The 19,397-nt window shown below is 50.1% G+C and overlaps 1 protein-coding gene across 2 annotated transcripts; it reads right to left on the reverse strand.

Moving 5' to 3' along the window:
• Window positions 1–859: 859 nt before the first annotated feature.
• Window positions 860–19,373, reverse strand: Afmid (arylformamidase). Of its 2 annotated transcripts, XM_041635850.1 has the most exons (11): window positions 19,285–19,373; window positions 16,280–16,370; window positions 7,903–8,007; window positions 7,774–7,822; window positions 5,344–5,429; window positions 5,188–5,260; window positions 4,970–5,067; window positions 4,666–4,744; window positions 4,437–4,578; window positions 3,895–3,999; window positions 860–2,923 (listed from the first exon to the last, which is right to left on the reverse strand). In XM_041635850.1, the coding sequence occupies exons 1-11, from the start codon at window positions 19,339–19,341 to the stop codon at window positions 2,891–2,893; spliced, it is 918 nt and encodes a 305-aa protein (XP_041491784.1). In that variant the 5' UTR covers window positions 19,342–19,373; the 3' UTR covers window positions 860–2,890. The 2 variants fall into 2 exon arrangements, with proteins under 2 accessions (XP_041491784.1, XP_041491785.1); XM_041635851.1 differs by lacking the exon at window positions 3,895–3,999.
• Between the last annotated feature and the right edge of the window lie 24 nt (window positions 19,374–19,397).

Raw genomic sequence — 19,397 nt, forward strand, 5'->3', positions numbered from 1 at the left:
CTCTGCCTCCCGAGTGCTGGGACTAAAGACATGCACCACCATCATATTTTGATTTTCTGTGGCACATGAAGATTCTCCAGTGGTCTTGTGGTAGGTGCCACTCAGACGTTCGGGTGCTCAGTGACTTAGGACCCCCTGTGAACTGAAATTACCCCAAACAAAAGAAGCATCTAATAGATCTGACCTCCTCCAGCATCGTGGCTTAGCCTAGCCTCCCTTAAAGCTGCTCAGAAAGCCAGGCATGGTGGCTGGAGAGATGACTCAGCTGTGAAGAGCGCTTCCTGTGAGGTTGTGGGGAAAAGGGAACACTTCTGAATTGCTGGCGGGAATGCAAGCTGGTACAACCCCTTTGGAAGTCAGTGTGATTTCTCAGAAAATTAGGAAACAACCTTCCTCAAGACCCAGTAATACCACTTTTGGATATATATCCAAAGTATGCTCAATTGTGCCACAAGGACATGTGCTCAACTACGTTCATAGCAGCTTTGTTTGCCATAGGCAGAACCTGGAAACAACCTAAATGCCCCTCGACTGAAGAATGGATAAGGAAAACGTGGCACATTTACACAATGGAGTACTACACAGCAGAAAAAAAAAAACAACAACTTGAATTTTGCAGGAAAATGGATGGAGCTAGAAAACGTTATTTTGAGTGAGGTAATCCAGACACAGAAAGACAATTATCACATGTAATTACTCATAGGTTGTTTTTAAACATAAAGCAAAGAAAACCAGCCTACAAACCACAATCCAGAGAACTTAGACAACAATGAGGACACTAAGAGAGACTTACATAGATCTAATCTACATGGGAAGTAGAAAGTATAAAAAGACATGATCTCCTGAGTAAATTGGAAGCATGGGGACCTTGAGGGAGGACTGAAGGGTGAAGGGGAGAGGCAGGGAGGGGAGCAGAGAAAAATATAGAGCTCAATAAAAATCAATAATAAAAAAAAGTGCTTCCTGCTCTTTCAGGGGACGAGTTCTTCCAAGCACCCCTGCCAAGCAGGTCACTATGCAGCCCGGACTGGCTTCAAACTGGCTGTGCTCCTTATGCCTCAGTCTCCCCGGTGGTGGGGTCACAGGCATGCACGCCCATGTTTGCATTTAAGACTTGTGTGGAAATAGGAAAGATTCATATTTGAGCCACAAGGCTCGGCTCAAAAGAACCATACAGGAGCTGCAAGGCCTGCTCCAAACTTATTGAAGCAGTAAATAAACCGAGACCAGACACAGCCACGTGCAGTAGCCCCAGGAATAAAGCTCTGTGAGTTGCTACCCATACCGCAGGGGTGTTTCAGGGACACAGTTGCCCGAGAGGCAACCACACTCCTGTGGGTGACCCAGGAAACTCACCGGGTCACTAGGCTTGGTGGGGTCATCTTTGTTTTGCTGGTGGTGGTGCCCTTTCTGGGGTGAGGAGACATCTGTCCATATGGCCTCAGGAGCAGTCACATGATACAATGATGCCTGAACAAAAGCAGACAGAACTGAAAGTAAACAGCGGGGCAGCAGGGAGCACTGTCCCCAGTGGGTGACAGAAGGCAGCGGGGCTTAGCTTGTCCGCCCAAAAGGGAACTGGCTCACACAAGGCAATGATTCTGAGAGAAAGAACGTGCGGATTGTCCACTCTGCGTGAGCCTCCAGTGTAGCAGAGAAGGGTGAGAAGGGATTACAGAGAGTACGGGTTCGTTTCTTCCAGCTGTCAGGATATGAGATGCCATAGCTAGCGTCAGCAGTCAACTTCACGCAAGTCTAGACACATGCCCGGGTAGGGAAACTCGGTGGAGGAATTGCCCCCATCAGAGCACCTTGTGGCCTCCTCTGTGGGATTCTGTCTTAAATGCAACGTAAAAGCGAACTAGACAGAGAGAACCAGAGTCTAAATTAGATGTGTATCCAAAGACCCTCTTGCCGCTACAGCTCCTGGCATGCCCCACCATGTCCGGTTTGGGGAAGCTTTGAAAACGAAGCAGAAACACCCACATCAGAAGTTCCAGTGGCCACGGGGCAGGCTGCAGGAGTCAGGTCTGGCAGAGCCTGTCGCACACGGGTCTTCGTGCAGGTGGCCTCTCTGGGATCGCTGCAGGTCTAAGTAAATCCTTGTGTTCGTCTGTACAGCAGGCACAAGCACGGGCTTCTTATTACTGTCATCTTCATGTATGTGTAGGTGTGTAGCTGAGGTATACACACATAACAGTCAAAGGGTAATCTGGAGGCGCTGTTTCCTTCCACATGGGTCCCCAGGGCCAAATACAGGCTGTCAATGCGGTGCCAGCACTCTCCCCTGCTAGGCCATCTCAGCAGCCCTTTTTCTTTCTGAGACAGGGCCTTGCTAGTAGCCCAGGCTGACCTTGAACTCACATGCAATCCTCCTGCCTCTGTGTTAGGATTCAGGTGAACATGACCACTCTGGGTATGACTCTTTATCTCTCTGTCTCCCCCCCTCCCCCCGCTCCTTTATTTTTTCCTTGTTAATACCAGGGATTGAACCCAGGATCCTATGCATGCTGGTCAAGCATTCTACCATTGAGCTGTGGGACCCAGTGGTTGGTTGGTCTCTCTTCATTCCTTCTCCAGACCCTGCCCTCTTTTGTAGTGGGAGATAGGGGCTGAGTGACAGCCCCAGCCCCAGCCAGTTCACACTGATACCGCAAAATGCATAGCCAGCAAGCCAGAAGCGGACTGTCACGCCCTGTCAGCGGCAGCAGGGCAGACTTGGCCAGGTGGTGGCTGTGTGCATGTCCCAGTGCCAATCTGCAGGCCTTCCTGGAGCTCCATCCGGGTGGGGGAGACGAAGCAGAGGTGTGTTCACAGCAGGGTGTTAGGTGGCAGTCAGCTCTTTTCTGGAGGTTTTCTGAGGCACACACAGGATGGAGACCAGGTATCCTCAGAGCGTCGGGAAGATTGTTTTCAAAATGATCTGCAGCAAGAAGAGAAGATGGGAAAGCCCAGGGCTGATGGCTACCCGGCCGAAGAACATCTGCAGGTGCTACGCCTTTGACCCCAACACTCAGGAGGCAGAGGCAGGTGGATCTCTGAGTCCCAGGCCAGCCAGGCTACATAGTGAGACCCTGTTTTGAAAGAAAAAAGAAAGCAAAGCAAGTCTATGTAGGTTACTTAGAAAGATCCTGTCTCAAAATTTAAAAGTAGGGGACTAAGAGGCAGCTCAGCTGGTGAAGTATGCGACAAGCATGAGGGCCTGCATTCAGTGTCCCAGTGCCCACAGAAAGGCCGGTATAGTGCACACACGTGACCCCAGTGCTGGGGGGAAGGGCAGAGACAGCTGGGTCCCTGGAACTCATTGGCCAGCAAGTCTAGCAAAGCTCTGGTTCAGGGAGATGCCCTGTCTCAAAAAATAAGAATAACTGAGGAAGATACAGCATGTCAATTTCTGCCCCCCAACACGTGTACACACTCACAGGTTCAGTTCCCAGCACCCCAAAATAAAACCAAGCTAATCAACTCCATTCCCTACTACAAAAGAGGGAAAAGAAAAAAAGATTATTGTCTGTCAGAATCGTGGCAACAATTTTCTCTTTATTCTTTGCCTTTCTTATTTTTTGATTTTTGAGACAGGGTTTCTCTATGTAGCCCAGGATATCCTGAAACTCGCTCTGTAGACCAGGCTGGCCTCAAACACAGAGATCCACCCGCCTCTGCCTCCTGAGTGCTGGGATTAAAGGTGTGTGCCACCACCGCCCAGCCGGCTTTCCTAAACACAGGCCAGTGGCTTCCCTCTGCCCTGTCACCCTGGTCATAGCAATGCAGAATTCCCACCTGGCAGATCCCTCCACACTGTGGGGATAAAGTGGGCTACAGAAAGTCCAAGATGGGTCCTCAACCTCTGGATGCCAAGGTAAGCCAAGCCCCCCACATAGCCTTGATCCCCACCTGGGTGAGTTCATCATCCTCCCGGGTCAGGTTCTCTATGATGTCAAAGTGATCCATACCACGCAGCCGCTGGAAAGAGGCCTTCCACCCCACGCGGCACAGCGTCTAGACGGGAATGAGAGGTGTAGTAGGCCTAAGAGTCCGGCTGGGAGAGGTAGGGCTCTCGGGGTCCAGGGTATGGCAGGTTCATTTGAATGCATTTGTTGAATGAATGACCGTCTTTGAGTCCAGTTAGATAAAATACGCCGATTTATCATTGCCCTGGGGATCGTACCAGAGCCTTGCGCATGCTTGGCAAGTATGTCACCACCGAGTAGCATATTGCCTTTCGTTTTAAAACTTGAAACAGGGTCCAAGTTAGTCAGGCTGGCCTTGAGTTCACTTTACAGCACATCCAGACCTCATGGTCCTCTTGCCTCAACCTCCGGAGTAACTGTTATCAGGGTGTGTACCACCAAGCCCAGCTCATTTGGGCAGAATAACAAGGAAGACGACATCACATGACCCTCAACCAGCCGCCATTAGCTAGCCATTGGCAGTACCTCATAGAACTCCCTGGACTGTCGGTGGAATTCTGGGGACTCATGCTGACCCACAACTACCAGCACAGGACAGGCCGCACCCACAGGCCTCGCTGGAGTCACCTCCAAGCGCCGAAGTGGGCTGTTTCTCTGAGCATCTTCCCTGGGGGAGAAAGAGTGGAGGAGTCAGGATACGGGGGACACAGGCCTCAGGCTGGGGCTGGACATGGGCAGAGGGCAGACAACTCACAGGGTCATGTGCAGAGGGGCATTCTGGGAGGTAGCTATGATGGGCTCCAGGTCATAGATCCCGCTCACCAGGAGAAAGCCTGTGTAGGTGAGAAGTTCAAGCCAGGGGCCAAGCCCAGAGAGATGGACCCACCCACCCTCCAGGTCAGCACCCTAAGTCACTAGCCTTTCAAGCAATTGCTCAACCCTCCACCCTTCCAGCGAGGGGAAGAGTTGCCTGATCAGGTCCCAGATCCTCAGAAACCTTAAGGGATGGATGCCAGCCAGGGCTACGTGATATCCTGTTTTGACAAACAGTAAGAAACCTTGGAGGTTGGGCACGACGCCATGCTTCGTCCAGCTGGCAAGGAGCACCATGGCAGCCAGGTGAGCTCCTGCAGAGTGTCCACAGACGTAGATTCCCCTGGGTCAGACGGAGAGCCTGGTTACATCCACTTCCCTACGGCAACAGGAGTCCCAGGCTGCACCCGGCTCCACAGCTGCCCTCCTGTGGTCCACCAAGGGCATCAGCAACAATACCTACTCGTTGCTCGGATACCGCCTCTGCAGAAACACAACGCTGCGGGTCACCTGGTCCACCATCCGGTCCAGTGTGCCTGAGCAGAGGAAAATTCAGGGTGAGAATCCACCAGGGGCTCTACCCTCACAAAGCTCTGGCCCCCAAATCTCCAGAAGCTACCTTTGGGTGCAATGTCATAAGCCACTACAGCCACGACCACCCCTTGGGCTGTCAGCGGGTTCACCATGAAGGCCGAGATGTCCTTACTGTGGAAAGACAGAGATGGAGGCTGGAGAGCAGGCTCTTCCAGGACAAAGGTTTAGTTCCTAGTTCCCACCTGGAGGTATACAAACATCTGTAACTCCAGTCCCCTCTCCTAGCTCTGCATCCATCAGGCATGTACGCGGGGCACATACATATATGAAGGCAAGACACTCAACACTATATAATAAATAATAAGAAGAAACAAATGTCAAGGAGTGTGTATGTAATGTTATACTTGGGAAGGAGAGGCAGGAGGATCAGGAGTCCAAGGTCGGAGGATCAGGAGTCCAAGGTCATCCTCAGGTACTTACCGAGTTTGAGGCTAGCCTTGGCTACTTGAGACATAGTCTCAAAAAACCCAAACAATATAAAAAGAAAGATAAAGGCTGGGTAGTGATAGTGCAGGCCTTTAATCCCAGCACTGGGGAGGCAGAGGCAAGCAGATCTCTGTGAGTTTGAGGAAAGCCTGGTCTACAAAAGCGAGTTCCAGGACAGGCTCCAAAAGCTACAGAGAAACCCTGTCTCAGAAAAAAAAAAAAGCTAAGGAAGTGACAGCTGGAGGTGACTTGACCATGATGCTGCTTCCCTGCGGTCCTGAACACACCATGTGGCTGGTTTCCCATGCACTCAGGACACTGTGTGCTGAGAGAAAAGAACAGGCTGCCCTTACTCTGTCATGCTAGCCACAGGAGCCTGGGGACTTTAACCTCGAGCTGGCTCTGTCTGTTGGGAAGGAGAGACAGTGTTCCCTCTCTTAGCAAGTTGTGAGCACCGGAGGTTAAAGGTGTAGTGAGTGTTAAATAGAACAAAACAGTGATGAATAACTGAAAAAATAAAAAACTGAGCCTGCTGTGGGAGGGGCGGGATAGATCCGAAGAAGAAGACGGACATCTGTGAGCCTGCTAGGGGAAGGGATAGATGCAATGGCGAGCATCTATAGGATAGTCCTGAGAACAGCAATGCCCTCCATGATCCTCAGTGCCCGTCTTCCCAATGCCAGAGCACCTACTGTGTGCACACAGTATGTGTGTGTAATTGTGTGTATCCCATGTATGCCAGGCTGGCCTCAAACTCTCTACATAGCTGAGGAGAACCTGGAACTTCTGGTCGTCCGTCCTCCACCACCGGATGGCTGGGATCACCAGTATGTACTGCCACGCTCAGTGTGATTCAGTGCTGGCGAAGGAACACAGGGTTTAGCGCACACCACAGGAATTCTACTGATCCAGCTACATCCCAAGTTCTTGCTTTGTGTCTTCTGAGACAAGGCTGGCCTCAAACTTGCAGGAATCCTCCTGCCTCAGCTTCCCTGTTCTTAGTTTCCAAAGCACTGATATTTTGTGTCCTATTGGTCCCAAACAAACCTGTGTAGTTGGTCACTCTGACATCTTTGACAAGTTGACCAGACACACTTTTCAGTACATGTAGAGACTTGAATTCTATCTCCTGAAAATGTATGACCAAATCCTGCACCCAGGAGCTCAGGCTATGGTCTTACAGGGAAATAGCATCTTTGAGACAGAACTGGTAATCTTGGTTTATTTAAAAAAAAAAAAAAACTTAGCAGAGATGGACTGGAGATATGGCTCAGCAGTAAAGAACACTGGCTGCTCTTACAGAGGGCCTGGGTTCAGTGTCCAGCACCCACATGGCAGCTCACAACCACCTGTAACTCCAGCTCCAGGAGATTGATGCCCTCTTCTGGCTTCCTTGGGTACTGCAAGCATGTGGTGCACAGACATACATGCACACAAACATGCATAAACAGCTGCGCAGTGGTGGTACGCGCCTTTAATTCCAGCACTCAGGACGCAGAGGCAGGCAGATCTCTGAGTTCAAGATCTGATTTACAGAATGAGCTTCAAGACAGCCAGGTATACACAGAGAAACCCTGTCTTGAACCTCCACTACCCAAAAAAGATGTATCACTTATTTTTATGCATGAGTGTGTGTATGTGCACATGAGTACAGTTCCTGTGGATGCCAGAAGAGGGCATCAGATCCCCTGGAGCTGTTGGGTGCTGGGAACCAAACTCAGGTCCTCTGGAAGAGCAGTAAGCACTCTTTAACGCCAAAGCCATGTGCCCAGCCCTAACGCTGTCTTTAAGAGGAGAGGGAGCTCTGGGACACAGGCATCAAAGACCATGTGAAGGCAAAAGCAGAAGCTGGAGACACAGCCATAGCAGAGGAACACTGCACCTCCAGGCTGACCCCGGAGCACCATCGCTCTGACTTCCTACCTCACAGAGGTGAGAGGTCACACTTCTCATCTTGCAGGTGGACCTCATGGTAATGTGTCACAGCAGCACGGGAACACCAATTCCCTGTTACCCAGATCCCACTCACCTTCCGCTCTGCCAGTATCCTCCATGAAAGAACAGGAAGAGGGGGAAAGCTGTAACAAAAGGCAGGGGGCGCTGGTGAGCCGGATACCCGGCTGCCTTTGCTGGGGACCAGGAGCCCTGCCCATCTCACCCTTGGAATCCTCATCAGGAAAGTAGATGTCCATTTTATCCCCCTCGCCATCGCCATAGGGGACATCCAGCTGATTTCTCCTGGTGGCCCGGGCTTTCCTGGTGGCTGGAGATGCAGACAAGCTGTTGTCAGTTAAGCCCCGCCCAGCAATTCCTAGGCGGCTGTGATAATTGGTCAGTTGAGGCTCTCCCAGCCCTGACTTGTGGTCACCTGCAGACCCGTGGTCCCCGCAGCCACTGTTTCCCTGTATTCTTGTTACATACACCACCAGAGAGCACACAACTGTCTAAGCCTTTGGAAAAGCTGGGGCTGGAGAGGTGGCTGCCCTGGCAGAGGGATTGAATTTCACTCCCAGCACCCACACTGACACTGAGGAACTCATCTGTGGCTCCAGCTCTGGGGCACTGGACACCTCTGGCCTCCTCGGGTCAGAGTCTACACAACGTGGAAGACTATTGGACCCACATCCCCCACCCCGACTTTTGTTTTGTTTTGTTTTTTTGTTTTCGAGACAGGTTTCTCTGTGTAGCTTTGGAGCCTGTCCTGGAACTCTGTAGACCAGGCTGGCCTTAAACTCACAGGGATCCACCTGGGACTAAAAGCGTGCGCCACCACCACCCTGCAACAACCCCCTTTTCTGAGTAAACAATGTTTTATCGACAGCACTGGGTTAGTTAAATATCTAAATTATCCCTACCTCACACCACAAAGATCAACTCCAGATATGTCAAATAAAAACCGACTTTTAGAAAGCCCCAAAGGAGCTGGAGAGATGGCTTAGCAGGTAAAGGAGCTTGTCACCAAGTCTGAAGATCTGAGCTCAGTCTCTGGGACCCATGGTGCGAGGAGAGAAACGGTTCCTGGAAGTTGTCCTCTGCTGCACACACGCTACAGCACATACATGCCTTCACACACCTCACACACTCCTTAGAGGATGACGGCAGAACAGGTCTTCATGACCCTGAAGTCAACAAAGGCCACACACACCCAGGACCCCGGGAATAATATTCAGAAAAGAAATAAGAGATTTGGCTGTGATCTGCCAGCACTTGGGAGGCCAAGGCAGGAGGGTCTGAAAGCCAGCCTGGGCTACACTGAAAGAAAGACTCTTTCCCAATGAAACAAAGTATTTCCTCATGTAAAGAGCCAGCAGAGGTCACAGATCCTATATGGAGGGTCACGGTCATATTGCTGTGTCCCCGCTGCTCTGGCCACGGCTCCTCGGCTGCTGAAGACTCTCCCTCCACCGCCTATCCACATCAGGGCCCCTCTCCCATCAGCACTGAGACTTCTTGGTGGGCTCTGCCTTCTCTTGTCCGCAGAAGGCAGTGACAGCCCTCTCTACTCTTCCTGCTTCTCCCTGGACCCCTGTAGCCAGCCGCCAGTGTGCACCTGTCACAACGGGCACCCCACGTGGGCACTCCCTCACTGAGATCCATCCTTGGCCCTCTATGGGTTATACTGGGCTGCCATAACAACACGCCCTACCCCAGAACTTCACTCTCCCCAGTTCTGGAGGGTGGAGGTCTAGCAGTTGGTGTGTGGTCAGGACCCTCTCTCCTTGGGCTGCAGTCCTGCAGGCAAGGCTTCACTGTCTCTGGGACGGTCCCATGCCCAGGCTGTCGCAAACCACCCTGCTGAAAACAGCCTTGTCCATATGTGTTGACCCTGGGAACAGCACCCACAGGAAGTGTCACTTCTAGGTCAGAGGGTGGACTTGCTTGTCATCAGGAGGATCCTGCCAGTACCCTCCATAGAAGCTTCCAGCAAGAGAACTCTGTGTGCCTCGGGGTCATCAGCACGGCAGCCAATCAAAAGTTAGCGATTTCAGTAAGAGCCCTTATAGCTTGCCTGACTGGGTTAGATTACATAGTGCTAAAACTACATTTTTTGTTGTTGTTGTTCAAGACAGGGTTTCTCTATGTATCCCTGGCTGTCCTGAGGCTAGTCCAGGCTGGCCTTGAGCTCACAGAGGCTCAAGAGATCTGCTTGCCTCTGCCCTAGCCTGCTGGGATTAAAGGTGTGCACAGCACCGCCCGGCTGAAACCATACTTTTGTTCTCAGCTGAAGAGAAGAAACAAAACCACTGTAGGTAAATGGTGTTAGCTCACAGAAATCTCAGACATTCAAAACACCACTGGCCAGGGAACAAGAAACTGCCCCTGGCCAGGGAGTGGTCACGCATGCCTTTAATCTCAGTCTGGTCTACAGAGCAAGTTCTAGGACAGTCAGGGCTGTTGTACAAAGAAACAAAACAAAAACAAAAAAATAATAAAGAAAAGAAACCAAAATAAAAGAAGGAAGGAAGGAAGGAAGGGCCTCTGACTGGGACATTGTTCAGCGAAGTGCTGGGGAACAATCTTTTTGTACACTGAACATGTGTTTTAACAACGAATAGCTAGGCAGGTAGAGGTTGGGCAGCACTTTTGGACAAAAAGAGAGCATGGGGAAGAAGAAGGGCAAAGTCACCAGCCAGACACAGAGGAAGCAGATGAACATGCCATGCTGAAAAAAGTACTACCACATGGTAGAGCGTAGATAAGAAATATGGGTTAACTTAAGTCGTAACAACTACTTAGTGACAAGCCTAAGCTATTGGTCGAGCATTTATAATTAATAATAAGGCTCTATGTGGTTATTTGGGAGCTGGTTGCTGGGACAGAGAAAGTCTGCCTACAGAGGGCAGGGGGTCATAAAGGTCAGGTGATGTACAGCCACCCCCAGAGTGTGAATACCACCTGAACCCCTAGGTGGGCACACCAGAGGGCTTTAGCAAGACATCTCAGAATAACAAAGCCAGAACTGAACTTTAATTATCCAAAACCCAAAGTGTCAAAATTCTTACAGATAAAACCCCAGTCTAGAAATCATAGAATGTCGCTAAGCTGAGTTCTGTGTTAGCGGGCTAACTAGTGGACGTGGAGGCCAGAAGCCGTGCAGATGAAAAGGGTGCCTCAAACTTCCAATCCTCCTACCTCCACATTCCGATCCGCTTGCTGAGAGCATCGGAGGCATACCACACCGCGGCTTTGTTTCGCATTTTTAAGACCCATTCCTCGGGCTGACCTGGAACTCACTATGTAACCCAGGCTGGCCTCGAACCTCCTGCTTCAGCCTCTTGATTGATTGCTAGGATTCTAGGTTTTTTGTTTTTTTTAAGATTTATTTTTTTTACTTATGTGTGTATATGTGCATCTGTGTGTACACACCTCTGCATGTGTCTGTGATGCCAGAGGAGGGTCTCAGAGCCCCTGTGTGCCACCTAACATGGGGGCAGGGAACCAAACTCTGGTCTAATGCAAGATCAGGACAACCACTGAGCCATCTTTCCAGGCCTGGGATTCTGGTTTGTTTTGACTTTTTACTTCATTTAGCAAGTGTTTGGGTTGTTTTTTTTAACTAAATTTATTTTATGTGTATGAGTATTTTGCCTACATGTATTCCTATGTACCATGTGCATGTCTGGTGCCCAAGAGAGGCCAGAAGAGGGTGTCAGATCCTCTGGAACTGGAGTTACAGACAACTGTGAGCTGCCATGTGGGTGCTGGGAATTGAACCCCGGTCCTCTGGAAGAGCAGTCAGTGCTTTTAACCACTGGGCCATCTCTCCAGCCCCTGCAAACATGTTTAAATGGAAGCAACAGCCATGAATTGTAATGGACTCTCTATATTTGTGTTTGTTATTGAGTGCAGAAGAGGGAGCCCTGGGGTTTGAACACATGGGCAGGGGCTCGACCACCAAGCCCTTGTTATAGAGGCTGGGAACAAATAATCAAAACACCAATTGTAGCTGGTTGTCACCTATAGTCACGGGAAGGTGAAGGCAGGAGGAGAGGAGCAAGCGCAGCGTCGTCCTTGACAAGTGTACAGAAGGAGGCCTGAGGCTCAGACTCAAAGAATATTTAGTCAAATCCAAGGACCACACAGAAAGGCTAGAGGAGCAGGGAAGAGAGGCAGAACAGTAGGGGGAGGAAAGGACAGGACGGAGGAGCTCTAAGATAGGAGGGAGGGAAGGAGTGAAGGAGGGCCCTCCCCTCCCCTCACTCTGTGTGACACCCTTCACAGAGCAGCACAGGCCCGTGTCAAGAGGCCCAGGCATGCTTGTGGTGCCCAGACATGCATGCAGGCAAAACACCCACATGCATAAAATAAAAATAAAATATATTTTAAAAAATAAAATCAATCTTTAAATAGTAACCACAAAAAGGATTTGCAGAAGGAACTGGAGGGAGAGGCTGGATTCAGGCACCTGCCCTCCCACTAAAAACCTTAGGAAAGACCAGCAAGATGGCTCAGCCGGCAAAGGAGCATGCCGCTATAGCAGTGATTCTCAACCTGTGGGTCGCAACCCCTTCAGGGACCACATATGGGGTATTTACATCATAATTCATAATAATGCAAAATTACAGTTATGAAGTAGCAATGGAAGACTTTCACAGTTGGGGGTCACCGTCACATGAGGAACTGTATTAGAGGGCGCAGCTTCAGGAAGGTGGAGAACCACTGTACTACAGTGTGGTAAGGAACCTGCATTTGCCGCTGGCCCACGGCGAGCAAATAACAAAAAGTCAAAGCAAAACTTGCAGAAAACACCCAGCCTGGTGAACGCTCATGGGGCACTCCCAAGAGCCAAAGTTAGAAACCACTAGAGAGTGTGTAGATCAAATTGTGGGGCACAGTGGAATATTCCCGTACCCAAGGGTCGCAAACCTGTTACCTGCCGCGACATGGAACCATCTGAGACAAGACCTAACTAATGTACCCTCTGTTAGGGAGGCAGCTTCAGGGGGGAGGTGCCGGGGGCTGGAGGAGCCAGGATGGGGAGCCACTGCTGACGGACAGGGTACAGGGTTTCCTCTACTGATGACTAAAACATCTTTGAACTAAAGCTAGACATGTTCGTTTGTAGTTCTTGTGCTTGAGAAGCTGAGGCGGAAGAATTTCAGAGTTCAAGGCTGACCGGGCTACACACCAGCACATCCAAGGCTATAAAGCAATAATAATGAAGGAAAAATTGGGGCTAGTGTTTTCTTCATCTTATCGCAGAGGGAAAATCCTAATTGTAAGGTAAGGCCTACGAATCAGTCAAGGGGGAGAGCCTGCTGTCAATCATAAAGCCCCACCTAGCTATTCACGGAGCTGATTGGTCCTTTGAGAGCCAAGGCACGCCTTGAGCTACAGGGAGCAGGAAGTGTACCAAGCAGCAAGTTAAGGCTTCTGGCAGCTAAGCCCAGGCTGCTGATATATCCAATGTCTCCCTGCCCACCCAGAAGACAAGCAGCGTTTGTGTACGGCACACCTGAGTCCTACTGTGGCCACTCAGCCTACAGACCAGGTTCTCTGAGGTGGCTGGAGAATGGTTTCCAGTTTTTCCCCAACAGCGTGAGATTACACCCCTCTTCCATGTCCTCTTTCCTCACAATGAGATAACCGCTGAGCCTCGCAGGCAGCTCTGAGGAAGCCTTGGGATAGCCTAGAAACTCAGCTGAGGGAAGTGGTTTCTGGTTAGTAGCTGAGCGGGCAATTTGACCTCATCGGGCAGGGAAGTGGAGCATACCTGTCAGACATAAATTATAAGAAGGCAGAGAGAGAGAGTTGGCTTCTATCAACACAGTAATTAAGAGCAACATTTCAATGCAAAAGCCTGTTGGCTTTGGCCTGGTTTTGTTGCTGAGGCTAGGAGCATGTAGAAGTAGCTGAGGATGCCCAGTGCTCCCATTACCAATGACATAGGACGGGATTACAGGTATAGATTTAAAAATAAAAAAGTAGGGCCAGTGTGATGTCTTAGCAGGGAAAAGCCGCCTGCTGTCAGTCAAGACTGACCACCTGTCCCATCCCACATGGCAGAACAGAATGAGAACAGAGCATGTTGCCCTCTGACCTCCACATGGTACTTGTGCCCACATATATACACTCAAAACAAATGCACCCTACAGTGGTGGTACATGCCTTTGATCTCTGTGCATTCGAGGCTAGCCTGGTCTACAAAGGGAATTCCAGGACAGCCAGAGATGTTATGCAAACTCTGTGTCGAAAAACCAAAATAATAATAATAATAATAAATAATCCTTTTTTGAAAAAGACATTTTAAAAAATGCCAGGGCCTAGGGACTGGCTCAGATGGTAAATGTGCTTGTCTTGGAAGCACAAAGAGGGCAAAAGAGGAAACAAAACTGAAACCCAAGCCCTGCTAGGACAGGGCTCACTGTATAGCCCTAGCTGGCCTTGAACTCACGACCCAGACCACACTGGCCTTGCACTCACAGAGATCTGCCTGGCGTGCTGGAATTAAGGGTGTGCACCACCAGGGCAGCCCTGCTAGCATCTCTTGACAGCTGACCACAGAGGCCTGTGTGCAAGTACTGGCTACTCTGAACTCTGACCTTTGGCTGGTGATGTCCTTCCTCCACCCCTGCTGGCCTTTTTACCCCTCTAGACAAGACAGGCAAATGGATTTGCTCTAACCCCATTTATTAACTGAGCCGGCCACAGCGAGGACCCTTCAGAGCCCAACCCAGGAAACAGCTCCAACCCACACTAAAAGGACAAGAGAGAACATGTGGATTGAACCCCAAAAGCCTGATCCTGCCCCAGTTATCTCCATTGAGGAAACTGCCCAGGGCAGGGTTCTGAGACCAGGCAGTCGGCCAGCATCCAGTTCCCCGTTTGAGTGAACAGCTAGCTGCCCCCACATCCAAGTTCCCCTCTGAGTGGACAGCTAGCGGCCTTCACATTCCAGTTCTCCATCTGAGCAGAGAGACAGCCTCTGCCCTCCAGCTCCTCAGCACCACAGCACTCTGGGGCAGAGGAAGACCTCACAAGCACAGGCCCCAAACTCGGATTGCTCTAAAGGAAACCAAAGTTCAGTTTCCTTTCCTTCCTCCCCTCTCCCTTCCTTCCCATCTTCCTAGACATGGTCTCCTGTATCCCAGTCTGGCCTGGAATTCTCTATGGCACTGAGGATAGCCTTGAACCTCTGCCGGCCTCCTGGGCTAGAACCACAGGCATGCATGACCATGCAGGTTCATGTGCCACTGAGAATTGAACCCCGGGCTCTGTGCACGCTGGGCAAGAGTCCTACCCCCCAGTCTTCCTCCAGCACCCCCGCTGCTTTCTGTACAGAGCAACGATATGACCTGGGCATAGTGATTGGCACCTGCAACCCAGCACTCAGGAGGCCAAGTTCAAGACCAGCCTGGGTTACATAGTATATTGGAGGCCAACCTAGGCTACACAGAAAGACCCTGTCTCAAAGAAAATAAAACAATCAAATTAAAAACTGCTGGTTGGTGGTGGAGCATGCCTTTAATCCCAGCACTTGGAAGGCCGAGGCAGGAGGACCTCTGAGTTTGAGGTCAGCCTGGTCCATAGAGAGAGTTCCAGGACAGTCAGGGTTGCTACACAGAGAAACTTGGTCTTGAAGAACAAAACCAAAAAGAAAAAAAAAGAAGAAAATTTAAAAAATAGCAACAATAGCTTGCTTTTTTTCCTCTTTTCAGCTTCCATTTCTGTGCCAAGCCTAACCCAGCCTTGTAGAGCAGAGCTCTCGGCCTTCCGAGGGCTGCAACCCTTTAACACACTTCCATGAAATCCTTTCATTGCTACTTCATAATGTAAGACTTTAAGACAATTCTGAAGCCATTTCTGACAATTCTGAATCCTCTCAGCCTCCGTGCCATAGTGCTTCCCCTCCTCCCCTGGGAACCAAGGACTTAACAGCTACACATGCACGTACTCAGTTCCTGAACAATTACCCATATACGTATGTTTTGATTCAGTCCCCTGGGAAACGGGTCAAAATGACCTCTTACCTCATCTGATCTGGCAACCACTCTCCAGCCAATTATTGGTAATAGCCCTTTTGAATAAGCCAATCATAATAGTCAAAGAACTACCCCCCTTGCTTCTGTGGCCTTCTCCTTTAAAAGTAGCCTATGCCATCATATTCGAGGTCTCTCGGCTTCCCGAATGCTGAGGGACCCTGTCATGACAGAATCAATAAAATCCTCATGCTTTTGCATCGGCTGTGGTGTGTGAGGTGGTCTTTGGGGGTGACTCCTCCTCGGTGTTTGGATGCTAGAGTCCAACAATAACCGTCATCTTGCTACCATCTATTATGAGCTATAACGTAAATATTCAATATTTCCAATGATCTTAGGTAACCCCTGTTCATGACCCACAAGTTGAGAACCTCTGCTTTAGAGCCTGGAAGCCCTTGCCAACCAGGAGGGAGAGGAGACTGTGTCTCATAAAGCCTGGCCTCACCCAGGCCTCTCTGCCTCCAGCTCTGTCCCCACCTCCTGCCCCAGCAGAGGGGGCTGGTACAAGGGAAGTGTCCCTCAGTGCTCAGTATCCGCAGAGGGGTCCCGCAGTACCCTGGATTCCAGTCTCCACGAAGGCGTTGACAACATCCTCTGCTTTCATCCGGACGACCCACCTGCTGGGGGAGTACTGCTTCTCCAGCTCCTGTGGGCAAGACGGGGCTTGTGAGACGCCCACTCTCAGCTGGGCATGTCGACACACCCCACCCCCCGACAGACGTTCCCCTCAGCTCTTCTGCCCTGAAAAGATCCTCTGTAATATGCTCAGCTTCCTCCAAGTCTTTTCTTTTCGTTTTTTGGTTTTTCAAGACAAGGTTTCTCTGTAGCTTTGGAGCCTGTCTTGGAACTTGCTCCAGTAGACCAGGTTGGCCTCGAACTCACAGAGATTCGCCTGCCTCTGCCTCCAGAGGGCTGGGATTAAAGGCGTGCTCCACCACCGCCTGGCTCTTCAAGTCTTTTCAGCTTCTACTCCCCACGCCCTCCACCTGCTGTCCCCAATTAGGTATTTCAGAGGAGCACCTAAGGTGCCCTTAGGTTCGTGATAAAGGGGCACCCCGAAGGCAGCCATGCCTTTAGCCAGCTAACAGCCTTAATGAGAGATGAGGTCTATAAAGGTGTTCAGTTAACAACACTGGGGAGCGGCACAGTCCTGCAGAAACTGCAGAAACTGAGGCCAAGCAGCTCCGTGGCCATTGGTTCTGGGGTCAAATGGCACGACTCCATTTTCCTGGGAGGACAGTGTTCTGATGACAGGTAGACACAGGGTCACAGGGACAGAGGTGAGTGGGAGAGAAGAAACCAAAGGTCAGTTTGCAAATAACTAACCAGCCAGATGGCTAAACATGGGGTGTGGGGAGGCTAGGCAGCTGGGGGACCACAGTGGAGGGCTAGGCAGCCGGGGCATGGTGATGCTCACCTGTAATCCCAGCACTGTGGAGGCAGAGGCGGGAGGAGCAATGCAACTTTGAGGATAGCCTACAACTAGCAAGTTCCCGGGTAGCCAGGACCTGGCCTATAAATAGTAAAAAGAAGGGATGTGGATCAGTGGCAGCACCATGAGTTAACACAGGGAGTAAGGAGGAGACTGATCCCAGCTAAAGGACCCTGAGCCAACACCATGGGGCTCTATTTGGAAGACAGTGTGCTGGGGCTGACCCTCGTCAGCTTTCATTGCTTACTGGCTGTCTCTAGTCTCGGTATCCTCATCGGTATAACGGGGATCAGCACCCCCATTACAGGGCTAAGAGGGAGAAGGTAGAGAATAAGAGAAATAACATTGACCACTCAAACACAGTGGCCTCCTCCTGTTGAGTGGCACTCATGGTCAGAGGTCTTCTGAGCTGTAGAACCCTCTCATTCAGGTCGATACCCGTTGGATGTTAGGGCTCCACTTGGCACCCCAACTATTATCATCTTTATATGTAGCCGGAGCTGGCCTTGAACTCCTATCTTCTGACTCGACCTCCCAAGTGTGAGATTATACCCACATGCCAAAATCTTTTTTTTTTATTTTTAAATCAGTGTTATATATGTGTGTATGTGTGTGAATGTATGTATGTGTGTGTGTGTGTGTGTGTGTGTGAATGTGTATGTGTGTGGTATGTGTACATGACTGCAGGTTTCTCAGAGCAGCCTCCTGGAGCTGGAAGTTGTGAGCCATCTGATGTGGATGCTGGGAGTCTGACTCAGGTCCTCAGGAAGAGCAGGGCATACTGAGTATCTCTCTAGCCCCTTGCTGTCATTTTTACTACTAGTATTTATGACTAATACTATTTATCTGTTTGTTTTGTTTTTTGTTTTCTTTTTGTTTGTTTGTTTTCAAGACAGGGTTTATCTGTGTGCCCCTGGATCTTGCTCTGTGGTCCAGGCTGTCCTTGAATTCACTGAGATCCTGCCAGCCTCACTGCCTCTCCAGTGCTGGGATTAACAGTGTGCGCCACCACCGCCCGACTGTTTTGTTTTTTCAAGACAGGATTTCTGTGTAGCCCTGGTTGACCTGGAACTTGCTTTGTACACCAGGTTGACCTCCAACATAGAGATTAATCTGCCTCTGCCTGGGATCAAAGGTGTGGGCACCACGGGGCTGACAGATAGTTGTGAGAAGGGCAACAAACAGTGTCCCTAACTTTCAACAGATTCTGAGATGACTGTGACCCAAACAAAAACTTTGTTTAAATAATACACCCTAACCAGTCAAGAAATCATAACGGAATAGGAATTATCGAATGCCAAAATGTGCCGTCATGTTTTGTGTATGCAATTAGTAACTCTTGCAATAATCCAGGGTAACCAAACACAAACACAGTGCAAAGAACGCTTCTAGTGGCTGGAGAGATGGCTCAGCAGTTAAGAGGACTGACTCTTCTTCCAGAGGTCCTGAGTTCAATTCCCAGCAACCACATGGTGGCTCACAACCATCTACAATTTGATCTGGTGCCCTCTTCAGGGGTACAGGTACACATGCAGGCAGAGTATTGTATTCATAATAAATAAATAATTTTTTTTTTTTTTGGTTTTTCGAGACAGGGTTTCTCTGTGGCTTTGGAGCCTGTCCTGGAACTAGCTCTGTAGACCAGGCTGGTCTCGAACTCACAGAGATCTGCCTGCCTCTGTCTCCCGAGTGCTGGGATTAAAGGCGTGCGCCACCATCGCCCGGCAAATAAATAAATCTTAAAAAAAAAAAAAGCTTCTAGGCATGCTAAGTGAGCCACAAAGACTTTTAGCTGAAATTAAAGGAATATTCTGAAGACGCTTAATACTGTCTGTCCCTGAAGATGCCTGTCTTGCTAGCGACTCACAGTAAGGACCCCCAATTTTTAACATCTTCCAGACTGGTTACATAAATATAGACCCACATTACACAACCTCAGAATAAGTTTCAAACCCTCAGTGCCTTAGTTCTGCAGGACTGAATTTAGTTTTCGCTATCTTGTCTTCTAACCTAGGTTAACAGGCTAAACCTGCCCTGATAGGAGAAAATGAAGAAATCTGGCGCTCAAGCCTTGCAAATCTGATAGGTGGGCACCAGTCCGGGTTCTGGGCGGCTGTTCATCACCTACCTCTGCAGACAGGGTCTTCCAGGTCGCCTCCCCCGCGGAAAGCACAGGGGCTGCCATAGCCGGGTGAGTGCCGAAAGCTCCAAGCTCCTCGCGACGCCCTGACTAAAAGAGAG

This window comes from Microtus oregoni, unplaced genomic scaffold (genome assembly GCF_018167655.1).
Source record: "Microtus oregoni isolate MIOR12 unplaced genomic scaffold, Mior012 000048F_ref0000485, whole genome shotgun sequence".
In the NCBI taxonomy this organism is placed as follows: domain Eukaryota; kingdom Metazoa; phylum Chordata; class Mammalia; order Rodentia; family Cricetidae; genus Microtus; species Microtus oregoni.